At 43.7% G+C, this 17,798-nt stretch overlaps 1 protein-coding gene across 2 annotated transcripts in view; it reads left to right on the plus strand.

The window, feature by feature from the left end:
* The first annotated feature begins 1,456 nt into the window (after positions 1-1,456).
* Kif14 (kinesin family member 14) overlaps positions 1,457-17,798 on the plus strand; it is a 73,754-nt gene continuing 57,412 nt past the window's right edge. Inside the window, exons 1-5 of one of the 2 annotated variants that reach the window (XM_052737081.1) lie at positions 1,457-1,515; positions 2,916-4,105; positions 6,213-6,470; positions 8,295-8,382; positions 16,125-16,223. In XM_052737081.1, the coding sequence (XP_052593041.1) occupies positions 3,150-4,105; positions 6,213-6,470; positions 8,295-8,382; positions 16,125-16,223 (1,401 nt within the window). In that variant the 5' untranslated portion in view covers positions 1,457-1,515; positions 2,916-3,149. Of the gene's footprint in view, positions 1,516-2,915; positions 4,106-5,699; positions 5,849-6,212; positions 6,471-8,294; positions 8,383-16,124; positions 16,224-17,798 lie in introns of those variants that run through there. The other variant, XM_052737082.1, reaches the window with a different exon arrangement.

Below are 17,798 nucleotides of genomic sequence, written 5' to 3' on the forward strand. Positions count from 1 at the left end.
AATGTATATGACTAGAAATTTAGACTTTGAATTTTTGTACAAAGTTACCAGCCCCAAAATTTAAGAAGAGTTTTTTTATACATACCTATTTTTTAATGTCTGGAATGCTTGCATTTTGTTTGCATATGAATTATTTTTGTATATATGTTAATTCTTTTTTGAATAAAGTATCTTTACCCAGGTTATAGTCTATTATAAAGTTATTATCATCATAAGTTGAAAGATATTTTTACTTATCTGTCATGTTTTCCTAGTTATCTTTCACATACTTTTATGTTTTGAGTTACACTTGATTTTTAAATTCTTGTGTGTTGAGTTTATTAGTCTTCTCCCTTGTCACATCCTCTTGCTACTAATTAAATGAACATTTTCTCAATAGATCCGATAAACACTCTATTTTGTTTGGCGAGCTTCCCTATAAGTAGATTTTAAGACTTTTAGGAATTTAAGAATGAGGACTGGAGAGATGACTTGGCGGTGAAGAGCTCTTGTTGCTTGTTCTTCTAGAGGACTTGGGTTCATTCCCAGCACCCACATGGCAGCTCACAACCATCTATAACTCCAGTTCCAGGGGATCCAAAGCCCTCTTCTGGTCTCTGTGGGCACCAGGAACACATAAGATGCACAGACATACATACAGGCAGAACACCTATATACTTAAAACAGAAAGAAATTGTCAAGGAACAAATAAAAAATTAGAAAAAAATTATAACCTTATAGTGTAACTTTTCATACAGTTGAAGCTACTTCTGGCTTCCTTTTCTGTCTTATAAATAAATACATTTCCATTATCTCCATGCTGCTAATTTGAAATACATATTTAGCTAGAATCATTCTATTGAGCTGGTCATTTTAGGGATTACCTTTCTTTCAGGTTTAAAAATGTTACCTTTACTGTATGTAACAGCTTTGGACTTTCAGCCACACCACTAGCTAGTGGTCAGATCATTCACAAGTTTATAAGCACCAAACCTCGTTTCTGTATCTACAGATGAGGATAACTTTAATTCTGTATAATTTTAGGATTTTCAGGATTCAATATTTTTAACTCATCTAAGACACTTAGTCCATGTCATCGCTCAACGACTTCCGTATGAAATACCAGAAGTGTTATTATAATTAACGTGGGGGCACATGGTTCATTCATAGTAAGTCTTTGAGGTAGGACTGTGGCTTCTTTAATAAACCCTTCAGGTCCCTTAAGGTGGTACCTCCCTGCTCCAAGCTCCGAGCTCCACTGTCGGGTTGAGCCTAGAGGAGGCGGGGGCCGTCGCCTAGGAGACGAGGGCGGGGCGAGTCGTGCGGTGGAAGCTGCGCTTCCGGGCGGGAGGAGGAGGAGCGAAGGCGCGGCGCTTGACGCGCGTCCAGCAACCAATCAGGAGGCGAGGCGCGCATTCAAATTGCTGCAGCCGCGGGAGCCTGCTGCGGGAATTGTGAGTGCGGAGGGTCTGGAGAGAGGAAGGAGGCTCCGGGCTGCGCTGAGAGCGCTGCGGTTGCTCGCCCTGCAGGCGAGGGGTACGCGGGTGGGCGCGGCTCGGTCCCCTTCTGTCCGAGGGTCCCGGGCGAGGGGCGCGGGGCACTCCTCTGTCCATCCGGAAGCCGAGGGCAGCGCCGCGGAACGTGCAGCGGCGGGCTCGGTGGGGTCCAGGTACACTGTCACAGCCCGGCGTGACTGCCACAGTCGCCGGGAGCCTCGGCCCGGGGTCGTGACTGACCTTCCTTGTCTTCCTTCCAATCCTCTTGGAAATCTGATGGCGAAACCCTGCAAACAAAAACCGTGTTGATTTGTGCAAGGAGCAAATGGCTTTTACTTGGAGTGGGATTTTTTTTAAGACCCGGGGATTTATTGTCCTTAATTCTCCTCTTAATGGGCGGGTTCTGTATTTTCCGTTGAAAGTTTAGCAGTAGATGCTTATAACTGGACGCTTTCTTTTTTTGTTGTTGTAATGATGCTTCTTACATTATGTCAAACCTTAAAAGGCTCTTTTGAAATGAGCTTCTGGTGGTTTGTTCCTTGACTTGTAATAATGTCTGAAATAGTTTGAAACAGCGTCATTTTGTAAAGTAGACTCGGGAATTCAATTTTAAAGACTTGTTTACATCCATTTAAGGAGAAGGATGAAGAGCCAGCTACCAGCCAGGAGTGTGCTTTCCCACTGTGCTGTTTTAAATAATGCCTGATAGATATTGTTGGCCTATATTTACCAACATGTCTGTCTAGTTTGTCGCATAATGAATAAAAGACAGTAATTTGAGGGGGGAGTGGGCATCGATAGCAGAGTCTTGCTTGCATACACATGGTCAGGCTGGCCTTCAAAGTTCCATTTTCTCAACTCAGCCTCCCTGATGCTGTAATTACAGGTCCGGACCATCACACCTGGCTACGCACGCAATTTATAGTGTGTAATGTCTGAGGTACTTATTTGAGAAGCCTGCCTTGTGACATCATGTGATTCTCCTTTGTGGGCATTCCTGTATTTAACATACATTAACACGTATCCAGAACCTTCTCTGCTGCAGACTCTGATTAGATGCTATGAGTCCAAGCTGGGGATACTTAAAGCTTGTTGACATACATATCGGATGTTTCTTAAATCACTTGGCTCATTTGTCTTGAGATAAGTCACCTGTGAGCTCCTTCTAGCTGATGGAAATAAGGATGGAAGGGCTTGTCTTTGAAGTCTGCAGTGTCTGTGGATGCCTGGCACATAATGGAACCGTCAGTAAATATCTGCTGAGTGATGAGTGACAGTCCTGTGAGGGCAGAGATAGTCCGAAGCTGTGTGGAGGTGAAATGGGAGGTAGAGGTTGGGATTTAGCCTAATGCATGCTTCTGAGAATTTACTTCTGTCGTGGGAGAACCTCTCTGTTTGGAAAGTTTGTAGTAACCGTTTTTCTTTTTTCCTTTTTTGTAGTTGATCAGATATTTTTGGAAACTGAAAAGTACAAAATGCCCAGCCATCGAACAAGCGTCTAAAGTGCTTAGACTCTTCACATCCTTTTTGAAATAACTTGCTGCCAAGATATCAGTACCCACTTCGAACAACAGACAGAACAGTGACAGCCTGGAAGTTTCTTCCTCCCCGACGACCTCATCGTCAAGTGGCCTCACCCACAGCAGCCAACTTCAGCCGCACTTGGAGTCAAGTATGTCAGCGTGTGAAAATCATGATCCATTGCTGAGTGCTGGAAGTAAAACCAGAGACATAAACAGCACTTACGTTATCTCTGCCTGTAAGAAAACACGAGAGACGCCCGTTACCCCCGACCCCACTAGACTGACCCTTCAGAGAAGGGCTACTTGGAACAAAGAGTCATCTTTACTTGGTAGTGAACTGGGAGACACGACTAGAAAAACAGCAGATACTAGTCTTAGGTTACAACGTCGGCATGCCAAACCAGATTCTGTGGGGAAGTTGGAAACAACATACACTGTGGGAGGTAACACAGAAAATAAGTGTGCTTCACAGGACACGAGGACAAAAGCAGAGCTTGTGAAGAATGACTCTTCTGTCGGGTCACCTGTAGTTTCCAAGGAGGACTCAAATGACGTTGGAGTGATGGTTGGTGAGAAACACAGAGACGCATTTCCTGCCCCCCGTACAGCAGATGAAAGGGTGACAGTTAAGAACTCATACAGTAGAGCGCCGCCCATCGGTTCCCAGTGTCAAACTGGCATCGTGAGATCGGGTCACCTCGCAGTGAAAACGACTGAGAGCAAGCTGGATACCCAAGTGTCAGGAGCAGGAAACTCGCACCATGGAAACACCGGGAAGGACACTGCAAAAAATGGCAGTAGATTTGGAAGCTTAGAAACAAGGACCCCTGTGCAGGGTGTTCCAGAACACAGATTGGCACCAAGGCGTGACCTGCCTTCACCTAAAAGCCCGGCAGTAGCAACACTGAGGAACAGGATGGTAAGCCCTCAAGTGAAACACAGGCCGAAAAGTTCTCTGCTTGCAAATAAAAGGGAACGATCACGAGAAAGGACACTCCCTCCAGAAGAGAGAACTGCAGTTCAGAACACCTTTACAGAAGCAGACTCTTTAAAAGTAGAGAATAGTCAGGTGACGGTGGCTGTGCGCGTGAGGCCTTTCAGCAAACGGTATGTATGTATGGTCAGTGTTCCGCTCTCAGACCAAGTGGGTCTGTGTCAGGATGTGGCTTTAATTCCTCTCCGCTTTTAGAAAGCCAGTGTGGTAGTCCTGTGTCTTTAAAGTGGTTGGCGTTTTCCCATGGTGCTGGGAGGTGAGCTCAAGGCCTCGTGCACACTAGTGTTTAGGCCTAATTGTAGTATATTGATTATTTTTATGATAGACTGCAAAAATTAAAATGGATATTTTGTGTCTGTGCTCCTAGATGCATTGGTTTTAGAAACTGAAACGGGCGTACTTGTGCACACCTTTAATCCCAGCATTTGGAAGGTGGAGGCAGGTGGATCTCTGAATTCAAAGCCAGCCTGGTTTACGTGGCAAGTTCCAGGCTAGCCAAGGCTACAGAGTGAGGCCTGGTCCTAAGGGGTTGTTGCTGAGTGAGTCATTGAATTCTCTAATTCAATCTCCTTTCAAATTCATGACTTGTGGTGGTTGGGAATGTCTACCTTTCCTTTAAAAAGGGCCACACCAGCTCATAGCTTCCCAAAAAAGGTTCCAGAATGGTGATTGTCCATAGCCTCACCTGCCTTTGATACATAGCGGTGATAAATGCAGAGGCTTTTTGCACTTGGGTTTCATGGCATGGCATATATCTCTAAAGGTGATTGTGGTGGGAACAGTCACAGGTTAACAAGAAGATTTTTAAAAAGTCAGGTAGGTCTGGTGGCCGTGCCTTTAATCCCAGCACTCAGAGGTGGATCCCTAAATTCATGGCCAGCCTGGTCTACAGAGTGAGTTCCAGGACAGCCAGGGCTACACAGAGAAACCTTGTCTCAGAAAAAGAAAAAGAAAGAAAGAAAGAAAGAAAGGAAGAAAGGAAGGAAGGAAGGAAGGAAGGAAGGAAGGGAAGGAAGGGAAGGAAGGGAAGGAAGGGAAGGAAGGAAGAAAGAAAGAAAGAAAGAAAGAAAGAAAGAAAGAAAGAAAGAAAGAAAGAAAGAAAGAAAGAAAGAAGATCTGAAATGGGACTGTAGAATAGAATTCCTTTTAAATATTTTAAGGGAAGACAGTAAACTTGTCACAGGATCAATAGTCAGTATGACATGTATCTAAGTGACTTAGAAGTGGACATGGTGACCGCTGTTTCAGTGAAGGAACTTAGAGTTTGAACTGAAAGACTCAGCAGTTATAGGTAAGGTGATCTGTTCTATAGAGGTCTTTCAGCAAGAATGGGGTGAGGATAAGGGGAGAGGAATTCTGGTGAGCTGGTCTGAGAAAGGCAAGCCGCTAACAAGAGCGTCAGAGCCATGAAAGGAAGGGAGGCAGAGAGAGAGAGAGCTGGGGTGGGGGCAAGGGACGAACCCACCACGGATGACTACAGCTGAGAGACTCTGGGAAGCCATGGACCAAGAGCCTGGCTGCAGGCTCCTCAGAGAAGCTCTGAAAGCTGGGAGTGGGGCGGGGCGGCGCTCGTCAGATTGATGAGACAGATGGTCTGGGGGAGAAGTCCGATGGGAAAGCAGATTCCTGGGGAAAGGAGTGGGAAGGGAGACGAGGCTGACATTTGGGCCAGCGATAGCGTTTTTCTACTGAGTAAGTGGAGATTTTGTGAGTCTGGGAGAGGAGGGTGGACATGAAGACTGGAGATTTTAATGAGGGAATCTCATGCAAGAGGGACCATTGTATCAACAGTGACAAGTAGAAGCCAGAAGACATTTCAGATTTAACATTTCTGTTACTTCAGGTTCATTAAAATGGTATTCATATTTTATGCCAGCTCTATATAGCTTTTTATCCCCATCCTTTTTTGTAATATAAAAAGACATTTCATGATTTGAATTGAAACATATACATGGAATGGGAACTTTTTAAGTTTTTCCATTCAAAACTTTAAAATTTGGTTTTCTGAACAAGGCGTTTGAAATTCCATTTCCCCTTAGTAGCTGCACTGAAGAGAAAGAGCATACATTTTGGAGACCCACTGACCTTGAATTCCTAATTTTCTACATCAAGCTAAACCCGAAGGGATGATGACCTTAAGCTTCGAGGGGTCTTTCTTGTGTTCTGCGGAGATGGTGTTCATAATCATGATAGGTGTGCTCTGTGTGCTTCTTTTCGAAGAGAGAAGATGGAGAAAGCCTCCCAGGTTGTCTTCAGGAGCAGCGGGGAGGAAATAACCGTGGAGCATCCCGAGATGAAACAAACTTACACTTTCGTCTACGATGTTTCATTTTGGTCCTTTGACGATTCTCACGCTGGCTACGCCAGCCAGACAACCGTGTATGAGACGCTGGCAGCGCCACTCCTGCAAAGAGCCTTCGAGGGCTACAACACCTGCCTCTTCGCTTACGGCCAGACTGGCTCTGGAAAGTCCTATACGTAAGTGATAGCCACCATGCAACCGACTAAAAAGGTTTACAGTTCCTTTTGTCAGAAGCATCATGGCTGTAGAATAGTTTTTTTAATTAATTTTTAAAAAATTTATTGTGTGTGTGTATATCATGTTTGTACGTGGGTGCATGTGCCATGGCATGTCTGTAGAGGTCAGAGGAAGCTTTGTGCGGTTGACTCTTCCTTCTGCCTTTACATGGGTTCTGGGAATTGGCCTCGGGTCACCGGGCTTGCCCGCCAAGTGTCTTTTTACATGCTGAACCGTGTTGCCTGCCGAAGATTATAGTTTTGACATCGTATAGATTTGGGCTCAGGTCTCATCCGTTATTGTAGACAAGATCTGGATACTTAGGCAGACACTTGAATCTCTAGGCTTTACTTTATATATGAGGTAATTTACCTTATAAATATAATTGTCTCTGTTTTACTCTAACTTATATAATCCATTTTATTTTTTATGTGTATGGGTATTTTGCCCGCATGTATGTCTGTATACCACATGCATACTCAATGGCTGAGGAGGCCAGAAGAGGGTATTGGATTCCCTGGAACTGGAGTTACAGACAGTTGTGAGCCACCATATGAGTCCTGGGAATTGAACTCAGGTCCTCTGGAAGAGCAGCCAGTGCTCTTAACCACTGGGCCGTCTTTCCAGCCCTAACTTATATTTCTTTTATAAACGGAAGTTCAAAGAGGATAGAGAGTGTGTGTGTGTGTGTGTGTGTGTGTGTGTGTGTGTTTTCTATGAGAACTGATAGTAAGGCACCTTAGTCAATCGTGTTTGGTAGATCAAAAAACTTTAATCTTTCTTGTATTAACTTGTATTAACAACTGTGAAGTTACTAGATCAAAGCCTGACTAGAAATTTTGGCCATACACAAGTACCTGGTTTTATGAAAGATATTTTAATATAGACTTTAAGTGGGAGGCTTACAGGAAAGATGCTCAGAAGACACCCCAGGAGCATAGGTGTGGACATAAGACATAATGCAGTAGGGTAACTATGGTAATTGTGGTTGATGACAATAAATTGTATATTTCAGAATAGCTCAGAATTTTGAATATTTTCAGTATAATAAAATGATAAATACTGAGGTTGTATGTCTACCAATTACTCTGCCCTGCCATTCTATGTTGTATTTAGGTATTAAAATATACCACTGTATTCCATCATTGTGTACAATTACTCTGTGAACTCAAAATCTTAAGACAGTATTAAAAGTAAAACATCCTGTGAATGGTAGCTATCGGAGTATTCCCTGTCCTGAAGGGGACAGTCAGAATTTTAATTGATGTCCATGACAGTCTTTGCTTGTACTTTCTCACATTAACCCTTTCCACTCTGACATTCCCATTTTAAAGACTGAATTGAGGTTTGATGGGGTTAAGTATCTTAGGTGAGGTCATAGGGCTAACTCAGCAGTATAGAAACTGGGTCTGGTGGCTCACACATGTAACCTCAGAACGTCGGAGGTGGAGGCAGGACAGTCAGAAGTTCAAGACCTGCCTGGAGCTGGAGCTTAGGTAGAGCCTTTGCCTGGAATATGCGAGAGTCTAGGTTCAATTCTAGGTCTACCCCACCCCCCAACAAAAGAAATTCAAGGTTACGTAGTAAGTTTGAAGCCAGTTGGGGTACATGAGACCCTGATTTGAGAAGAATAAGATTTAGATGGGGCACATTTAGCTCCAGAGCTTAGACTCTTAGGTATTAGCATGTTCTCTGTTCCCTTCTCAGACCATTTCTCCTAAAAGAATTTAAGATTTCCAAAACTAGTCAATGTCGCTTCCTTCTTGTTCATAATATATTTCTAGGATGATGGGACTTAATGAAGAACCAGGAATAATTCCGAGATTTTGTGAGGATCTTTTTGCTGAAGTCGCCAAAAGACAAACCTCGGAGGTATGTTCAAATTCAAATCACGATTGTGCCCGCTGAGACAAGGTCTAAAAGATGGCGTTCTCATCTCCAGATCACTCTTTGTGTGGGAGGGGGAGGAGGTTCCAAAAGCAGAAGCAGTTCTTGCTGGTGGGCGAGGTGGAGGTGTGACCTGATCCCTCTCCTCTCTGCCATTTGCTGTTGCTGTTGTGCTTTGTATTGTAGCTCATGCTGCCCTTGAACTCTGAGTTCTTCTGCCCCCCCCCACCCCCCCCCCCCCCCCGAGTGCCAGGAATCCAGGCGTGCACCCCATGCCTGGCTCCTTTCCTTGCGTCTCTCCTTTTGTGCCGCGCAGTGGCCTACAGGGTGGCGGTCACGTGCCCATCTATGTATCTCTGTGGTCAGGTAGATGCTCAGACTTAGCTGAACACAGCAGGCAACTCTTGAAACAGAAAGCGTAGTGAAGCCAGAGTAGGAACCCAGACTCAACTTTAAAAGCCAGGCCTTTCTAGCCACAGTACAACTGAACGGGTCTGCTGGCTTCCTGTTTCATGGTCATTGCTTGCCAATCTAGCGGACTGGCTTTTTGTCAAAGTCAATTGATCGTGAGCGTCATCAGGGATCTGATGGGAGCAGGCCTATGTGCCTTACTAAACCTCTCCTGGAGATTCCATGTCAGTTGCTCTGGAGTTTATAGTTTCTATACTTGCATAAGGGAAACTGTTATGCTAGGTTTGGGGGCAAGAGAAACAGAAGAGATGGACCAGCGAACAGCCCAGTATACTCAATTACATGCTAAATATATTGAAGCAAATACTGTGTTGTTTGTTACATTGTATTAGTCCTTTTTCTGTTGTAACACAATAGCAAAGGTAAATTTGTAAAAATAAAGTTTCTCCCAATACTGGAATCTGGAGCCCAATATCAAGACGCTGTCATGGTGTAGACCTTCTTACATCATAACATGACAGAGGGTGGGTTAAAGCCATTAATCTTACCCTGAGGAACTTACCCATCCCTCACTGCCTCCTAATGATCTCGCCTCCAGATAGCATGCACATGAGAATCTGGGTTGTTTGGTTATCCCACAGAGTGAACTTCTGGGGGATACGGCCAAAGCACAGCAAACAGGAGAGTGAGTAAATTGGAAACAAGTTTTCCTAGGAGGAGGACAACTGTACTTGCTTTTGAAGGACATACATTGGTTATTGGCTGGGGAAAGAAAAGCAGGGAAGCCATTCCCAGCAGAGGAAGAGCTGGCACAAGATGAGAATAGGAAAGTGGGGAGCCTCTGGGGGTTTGTAAGTTGTTTACTGTGGTTGAGGAAGTTGAGGGTGGAGGGTGGCTGTAGTTGAAACTAGAGGGGCAGACAGAAGTTGGTTCTTGGGAGACTTTGTAAACCAAGCTTCCAGACATATCTTCAGGCCATGGAAAGACTTTAAACAGGGAAATAACAGATTCCTGTTTACTCTTTTAAAAAAAAAATCTTGGACTGGAGAGATGGCTCAGAGGTTAAGAGCCCTGGCTGCTCTTCCAGAGGTCCTGAGTTCAATTCCCAGCAACCACATGGTGGCTCACAACCATCTACAATTCGATCTGGTGCCCTCTTCTGGCATGTTGGCAGAACACTGTATACATAGTAAATAAATCAATCTTTAAAAAAAAAAACTTACTTTTCACTTTTGTTCTTTACATGTGTTGTGGGGGGTGGTGCATGCATGTGTGTCTATATATATGCATATGTGTTGGGCACATGTGTAAGGGTGCATCATGTATACAGGTGTGTCTGTGTGTGAAGGCCCAAAGTTGGTGTTGGGAATCTTCACTGATGATTCTTCCACATTATCCTTTGATTCAGGGTCTCTCTCTCTCTCTCTCTGTTTGTTTATTTGTTTTATGTGCATTGGTGTTTTGCCTGCATGTATGTCTGTATGCAGGTATCTGATCCCCTGCAACTGAAGTTAGACAGTTGTGAGCTGCCATGTGGGTGCTGGGAATTGAACCCGGGTCCTCTGGAAGAGCAGCCCGTGCTCTTAACCACTGAGTCATCTCTCGAGCTTGATTTGGGGTGGGGATGTCTCTTAATCAAGCCCAGAGCTTACTGTTACAGCTTATTCTTACTAGCTGGCTTGTTCCAGGGAAGCTCCCATCTCTCCTTTTTAAGGCTGGAATTATAAATGGACCACCATGACCACGCAGCATTTGTATGGGTTTTGGGGATCCAAACTCTGATTCTCTTGCTTGTGCAGCAAACACTTTTAACTGCTGAGCCAGCTCTTAATTTAGTTAAGTTTTTGAGACAGGGTTTCTCTGTGAAGCCCTGACTGTCCTGGAATTAGCTCCATAGACCAGGCTGGCCTTGAACTCATAGAGATTCCCCTGCCTCTGCCACCCTAACTCTGGGATGAAAGGTATATACCACCACTTCTGGTAATTTTATATTTTAATCAACATTTAAAGAGTAACAGATTTCTTTCTTTTTTTTTCTTCAAGACAGGGTTTCTCTGTGTAGTTTTGGTGCCTGTCCTGGATCTTGCTCTGTAGACCAGGCTGGCCTCGAACTCAGAGATTTGCCTGGCTCTGACTCTGGAGTGCTGGGATTAAAGAAAAAAGTAACAGATTTCTTTATGGCATTTCATGTATATTTAGTTTTGATTGATCTTTATATTTATTCATATGTATATATCTGAGTATATATATATTATATATATATTATATATATGTGTATATATTCCTGTCTGCAACATGGAGAATGGATTGAAGGGAAATAAGACTAGATATAAAAGACTGGCTAGGGACTTGGCACTTGAGCTGGACAAAGCATGACCAAGAGCTAAACTGAGGTAGTGACAGCAGCTATTGGCAACAAAGCACACATCTGAGAGACACCATAATAGAACCGGCAAGCTTGGTGAACGTAGAAAATGGAGAGTGTGGAGAGAACAATCAGTTTCTGGCTGGATAGCCCGATAGATATTGATGGCATTTGTTGAGAACAGCAAAAGGAAAGAATTAAGTATGTGATGAGTTCTTTCTTCCCTCTGAATGCATGGCTCTCCTGCTTCCTCCCTCCTTCATGCCATCCTTCATAAGTGGAAAGTATGACAAAGGGATACACAGAAACTTAGGCTTGACTATTTCATCTTTCAGATTCCAGTCCAAGTTGAGCAGGCTTCAGAGAATGTGGAAGCTGTGAGCTGTTGGCTGCTTGGGATTTAGGGGGCGTTATTTGAAAGTCGTAGAAGTCAAGGAAAGAAGGATGGAGTCAAAGAGGTTTTGTTTTCTCTTTTATGAGACAGGGTTTCTCTGTGGAGCCCTGACAGTCCTGGAACTAGCTCCATAGACCAGGCTGGCCTCGAACTCACAGGGATCCACCTGCCTCTGCCTCTGCCTCTGTGTGCTGGGATTAAAGGTGCGCAGCACCAGTGCTGGGCAGTGCAAGAGTTTTCATCCAGAATTCCTCACTTGAACACTTCACCTGATCCTTTCCTTAGAGGTTTGCCGTGAGATTAAAGGAGCTGGTCCATAGTGTGCCTGGCACACAATGAGCCCCACTGAGTGACTGTGGATGTGTCAGCATGGAATGAACAGTTCATGATGGCGGAGGGGAAAGTGTATGGCTCTTAGGAATAGAAGATGGTCCAGCCAGCATGATGACAGACTGCAGGAGCCTGAAAAGAAAAGGAGGGTGGGGTGAGCTTCTTCTTCATAATGTGCCCCAGCTCCTTCCCACCGCATCCTCATCTCTGAGTCCTCTGGGACTACCCTAAGAATACTCTGTTTCGTATAGAATTGACATTAGTATGTGTTTTCTGGATCCCCCATGCCTGTGCCGCAGCATTTGTAAATGACCTTTTGACTCTGTGGTATTTCCCACATACCTGTTCTGTGTCTGAACATGCTTGGCTCTTCTCCTGTGACACCATGCGCGCTCTGCTTTGGGTCACTCGGGTGCTGTATTGCATCTTTACCCTGAAAAAAACGTCTAATTAGAGATGCAGTCCAGCACATGGGCCTCGTCTTGTGTAGGTCCCACGCAAGTAACCGCAGCTGCAGTGAACTCATACTCACTACACTGACGTAGCAATAGCTTTGTCAAGTTCGGCAGACAACCTTTTCTTCCCGCGTGTTTTCTGTCCTCTGGCTCTTACATTCTTTCCGTGCACCCTTACACTGTGTTCCGTATATTCCCCGAGCCTTGGAAGGGATGGTGATGGACCTGTCACATGCAGGACCAAGCCCTCCACCACGGCGTATTCTCAGTGCTTTGGTTAGTTACGCATTTCTGTATTGATTGCTGTCCACTGCGGTAAGAAGTCTCTTTGGTGAAGTGTGGGCACAGCACTAACCCGTGGGTGTAAACATGAGTATTTAGAAGGTGGTTTGACAGCATGACTGTTTAGGAAAGCAACAGTAGTAGGTTCACCCCTAGACCTATGGCCTCCCCAGGCATAGCCTTGACTAAGTTGTAGAACCAGGCATGAGTTCCCTGCTGTGGAGCAGGCTTGACTCAAGTCCAGCCGTGAAGCAGTTGATTACCCCCAAACCAGTCATGCCATTATTGTGCTAGAGGGTGCGGCTTGTCTGGCCCGTCTTTATCGTAGCTCACCAGATTCACACTGAGAAAGACTTGATGAGTTTTCTTCGCCCGCACCCTACCTAGCACCTTCTGACAGAGTGCTCGCTAGTAGGGGGAAGCTTCCAACTAGTTCTTGTTGGATTTCTCTGTAGAGCCGTGTGGTAGTATCCTCAACAATGAGGCTTTCCCTTCTAATTCTGACTGGGCAGCTAAGAGCAATGGCAAGAGCCTGTACAGTTTGGGGACCTTTAATGCTTCCCTGTCCAGTAACTTGTAGGGAGGGATCTCATACCTGTCACCAAGACTTTTGTTTAATAACCCAAGGCTTCTGGGAGGAACATTATTCATCCATGGAATATACCTCCATTCACTTTTTTTATTATAATTTTAATAAGCTCATAAACCAGTGAATTTCCATATGGCCTTCTCATATCTCCTTCGTTTAATTACTCCTCCCTCTTCTCCTCCTCCTTCCTTTCCTCTTCTACCCCTTCCTGCTTAGACCTGTTCATGTTCATAACTGTTTTCTCTACTCCCCATTTTTCATGTCCAGTGTCCTACCACCCCCTCCTCTTTTCATGGGTCATCTTGTTCATTATAATCTGTTTCAGATCATCCATTGTCCTGCAAAGTTCATATTTCATGTTTATGGCTGAATTAAAGTCTACCGTGCATATGTACCACGTTTTCATTGTCCATTCACGCACTGATGGACATCTAGGCAGGTTCTATTTCCTTGTATTGTAAGTAGGGCCACAGCGAACACAGAAGTGCAGCTCTGTAGAGTACAGTCTTTAGGACATGTGCCCAAGAGTGGTACAGCTAGGGCATGTGGCAGTTCCGTTTTTAGCTTCTTTTTTTGAGACAGGTTCTCACTATGTAGCCTTTTGTTATCCTGAGCTTTCTCTGTAGTCTGGCTGCCTCAGAATCATTGAGATCCACTTGCCTCTGCCTCCCAAGTGTTGTCTTTAAAGGCATGTTTCACCACACCCAGACGCATGTTTAGCTTTTTATTTTGGTTTGGTTTTTTTTTTTTTTTTTTTTTTTTTTTTTTTTTTTTTTTTTTGGTTTTTCGAGTCAGGGTTTCTCTGTGTAGCTTTGCGCCTGTCCTGGAACTCACTTGGTAGCCCAGGCTGGCCTCGAACTCACAGAGATCCGCCTGGCTCTGCCTCCCGAGTGCTGGGATTAAAGGCGTGCGCCACCACCGCCCGGCTTGGTTTGGTTTTTTTGAAACAGGGTTTCTCTGTGTTGCCCTGGCTGTCCTGGAACTTAGTGTGTAGACTAGGCTAGCCTCAAACTCAGAGATCCACTTTACTCTGCCTCCCGAGTGCTGGGATTAAAGGCATGCGCTACCACCGCCCGCCTGGCTGAATTTTCAACTTTTTGAGAAACCTCCACCTGATTTCTATAGTGGCTCTAATCCCTCACCAACAGTAACGGGTCCTGTTTCTCCACATCCTTACCAGCATTTGCTGTTTTTGTTTTTTGAGAAATAGCCATTCTAACTAGAGTAAGACGGAATCTCAGGTTAGTTTATTTCCTTTCCTTGATGGTTAATGGTATGGAACACCTAAGAGAAAGAGCATTTGTGTTCTTTCTCTTGAGAACTGTCTGTTCAGTTCCATAGACTTTTTTTTTTTTTTTAAATCAGATTGTTTACTTCCTTGGTTTAGTTTTTAAAGCTCCACATATATTTTATACATGAATCCTCTGTCAGATATATGGCTGGCAAAGATTTTCTCCCATTACTTTGACTACTAATTTTCTGTTGAAGAATGTCTTGATTGCTCTGCAGTGAGACCCTTATGGGGAAGGCCTTGTACTTCATTTCTTTATATCCTCAGCAAAAAGCTAAAGGCATACACATGATAGGTAGGTGCTTAAATGCTTATAGACTTGAATTGAACTTTAACTAGACATTAACTGGAAGAAATGCAGAAACTTGTTTTAGAGAGATAAAATTCACAGAACAGTAACCATTTTGTGTACAGTTTAATGGTGTGTTTAAAAAAAAAACCAAACAACTTTATTGTGAGAACAGACGTGTCACAGTGTGCTTGTGGAAGTCCGAAGACAGCTTGTGGGAATCTATTCTCTCTTCCACCATGTGGGTCCCAAAGATCAAACCTGGGTCATCAGGCTAGGCAGCAAGTGTCCCTTCCCGATGACCTGCCTCACAGGTCCCAGCGGTAAATTCTTAACGCAGTCTGTCTGTAGTTTCAAAAAATTTCCATTGCTCCCAAGGAAGACTTTGAACATATTAAATTGTCATGTCCCTTTATTACTTCTTCCAAACTCTGGCAGTTACTAATCTGTTATGTCTCTCTGAATTTGCCTGCTTTGAAAATTTCATAACATACAACTTTTCTGTCTGGTTTCTTCCACTTAGCAGTATTTGTTGGAGATACATCCATGTTATAGCAAGTATTAACCAGTACTTCACTGAATAATACAAAAGCCTGTTTATATCTGTTGTAATGTTGCTATAAATACTGGATTACAAATTTTTATTTCAGTACTCTATTCTTTTGAATGTGTAAGAGTAGACATGTGAGCCGTGAGCTCAATCTGTGCTCAACCTTTGAGGAACTGTTTTCCACAGTGGCGTGGACATTTTATAGTCCTCTCAGCAATGGAAGACATTCCAGTCTCTTTGCATCCTCGTCAATACTGATTGTTTTCCTTTATTTACATTTTATGTCTATAAGTGTTTGCCTACATGTACTGGTACCCTTAGAGGCATTGGGTCCACCATACCTGGAGTGATGGATGGTTGTAAGATCCGGTGTTGGCACTGGGAACAGAATCCAGGTTCTCTGTAAGAGCGGCAAATGCTCTTCCCTGCTGAGCCAATTTATTGTTTACTTATTTATTATTCACTCCAGCCCAATTTATTGTTGGTGTTTATGCCATCCCTTATGGGTATGAAGTGCTTTCTCGATGTGGTTTTGGTTGGCTTTTCCCTGCTGATGTGATGATGATCATCACTTGTGTGCTCGTTCGCCATTTGTAGATGGTTTTTAGAGCAATGTTTGTTCAAGGTCTTTGCCTGATTTTTAATTATGTTTTTTATGTTGGTGGTGTAAGTCCTTCATATATTCTGGATCTATATCCATATTAGGCATATGATTTGCAACAATGTAAGGAATTTTCAAGTAAATTGGATGCTTTGTCTCTGTCCGTCTAGGTCAGCTTCCATCTTGAAATGAGCTTCTTTGAAGTTTATAATGAGAAGATTCACGACCTTCTGGTTTGCAAAGGTGAAAATGGGCAGAGAAAACAACCAGTAAGAGTCCAATAATTTTTACTGCATTTACTTGCTTGTTTGTGGGGGAGAGTGGCACATGTGCATGCCACTGCATGCAGGAGGCAGTCTGGACAACTTGCTGGAATCCATTCTCTTCTCCTGCCTTGTGGATCCCAGGGATTGAACTCAGGTCATCGGGCTTGGTGGCAAGTGTCCTTACCTGCTGAGCCATCTCTCCTCCCCTTAAATGACATTTTTAAAAATCAGTATGTGTATGAGTGTGTGTGTGTGTGTGTGTGTGTGTGTGTGTGAGAGAGAGAGAGAGAGAGAGAGAGAGAGAGAGAGAGAGAGAGAGAGAGAGAGAGAGGCCCGTGTGTCCTGGTGTGGGTATGTAGAGATAAAAAAACAGTCTTATGGAGTCCATTTCTCCTTCCACTGTGGATTCTGAGGATTGAACTCAGGTCATCAGGCTTGGGGACAAGCACCTTACCTGCTGAGCTGTCCCGCCTGACCTAACTGACTTGTTTATCATTTGTTCTTATTATTTCTGTCTGTATAACTGCATATATTTGTGAGTTTATTACTTTCATGTGATAACAAAGTGCTTGGGATCTCCAGTTTAACTCCACTGGTATCTACAAGTATCTGAACATTAGCACAAATAGAAATTAAATTAGTTGAGATTTAACTTATTTTTAAATTTTAATCAAGTAGCCAGGCGTGGTGGAGCATGGCAGATCTCTGAATTCAAGGCTAGCCTGGTCCACAGAGTGAGTTCTAGGACAGCCAGGCCTACACAGAAAACAAATAAATAAATTAATTAATTAAACTTAATAAAATATTGTCTAAAAGTTAAAAATAAAATATTTGTCCCAGGATTTCGTAAGACTGTGTGAGTCCAATATGAAATTTCTAGTAGTTTGTAAGCCAAAAAAATCTAAAAGTTTTAAAAATTGTATTCTAGAATAGTAGGTTCTCAACTCGTAGGTCACGACCCCTTTGGGGGTCAAATAATCCTTCCATGGGGTCACATATCAGATATCCTGCATATCAGATATTTATGGTTTATAACAGTAGCAAGATTACAGTTATGAAGTACCAATGGTTTGGGGGTTCTTCACCAACATGAAGAACTGTATTAAAGATCATAGCATTAGTAAGGTTGAGAATCAGTGTTTTAGAATATTCATTTAAATAGATTATTTGACTTTTTAAAGTGTGTGTGTGTGTGTGTGTGTGTGTGTGTGTGTGTACACATGCATGTGTGTCTGCCTTCATGTGGAGGCCAGAGAACAGCCTCAAATATTATCCTCAGAATATTGTCTACCACTTTGAGACAGGCTGCTCATTGGCCTAGAGCTCACCAGTCAGACCAGATTGGCTGCCCGGTGAGCCCCGGTGAGCGAGCCTCCACTTCCCCAGTGCTGGGATTCCAAGCGTGTGTAGACTGTAGACTGTGCCAGACATTTTCACTTGGGGCCCAAGTCATCTTGATGGTGAGGCAAACACTTCACCGAGTTAGTGCCCTAGCCTCTATTTATTTGATTGTTTTTGTTTTGTTTTTTGAGACAGGGTTTCTCTGAGTAGTTTTGGAGCCTGTCCTGTATCTTGCTC

The sequence above is a fragment of the Peromyscus californicus genome, unplaced genomic scaffold (assembly GCF_007827085.1).
Source record: "Peromyscus californicus insignis strain IS unplaced genomic scaffold, ASM782708v3 Scaffold_14__1_contigs__length_90479793_seg_2, whole genome shotgun sequence".
In the NCBI taxonomy this organism is placed as follows: domain Eukaryota; kingdom Metazoa; phylum Chordata; class Mammalia; order Rodentia; family Cricetidae; genus Peromyscus; species Peromyscus californicus.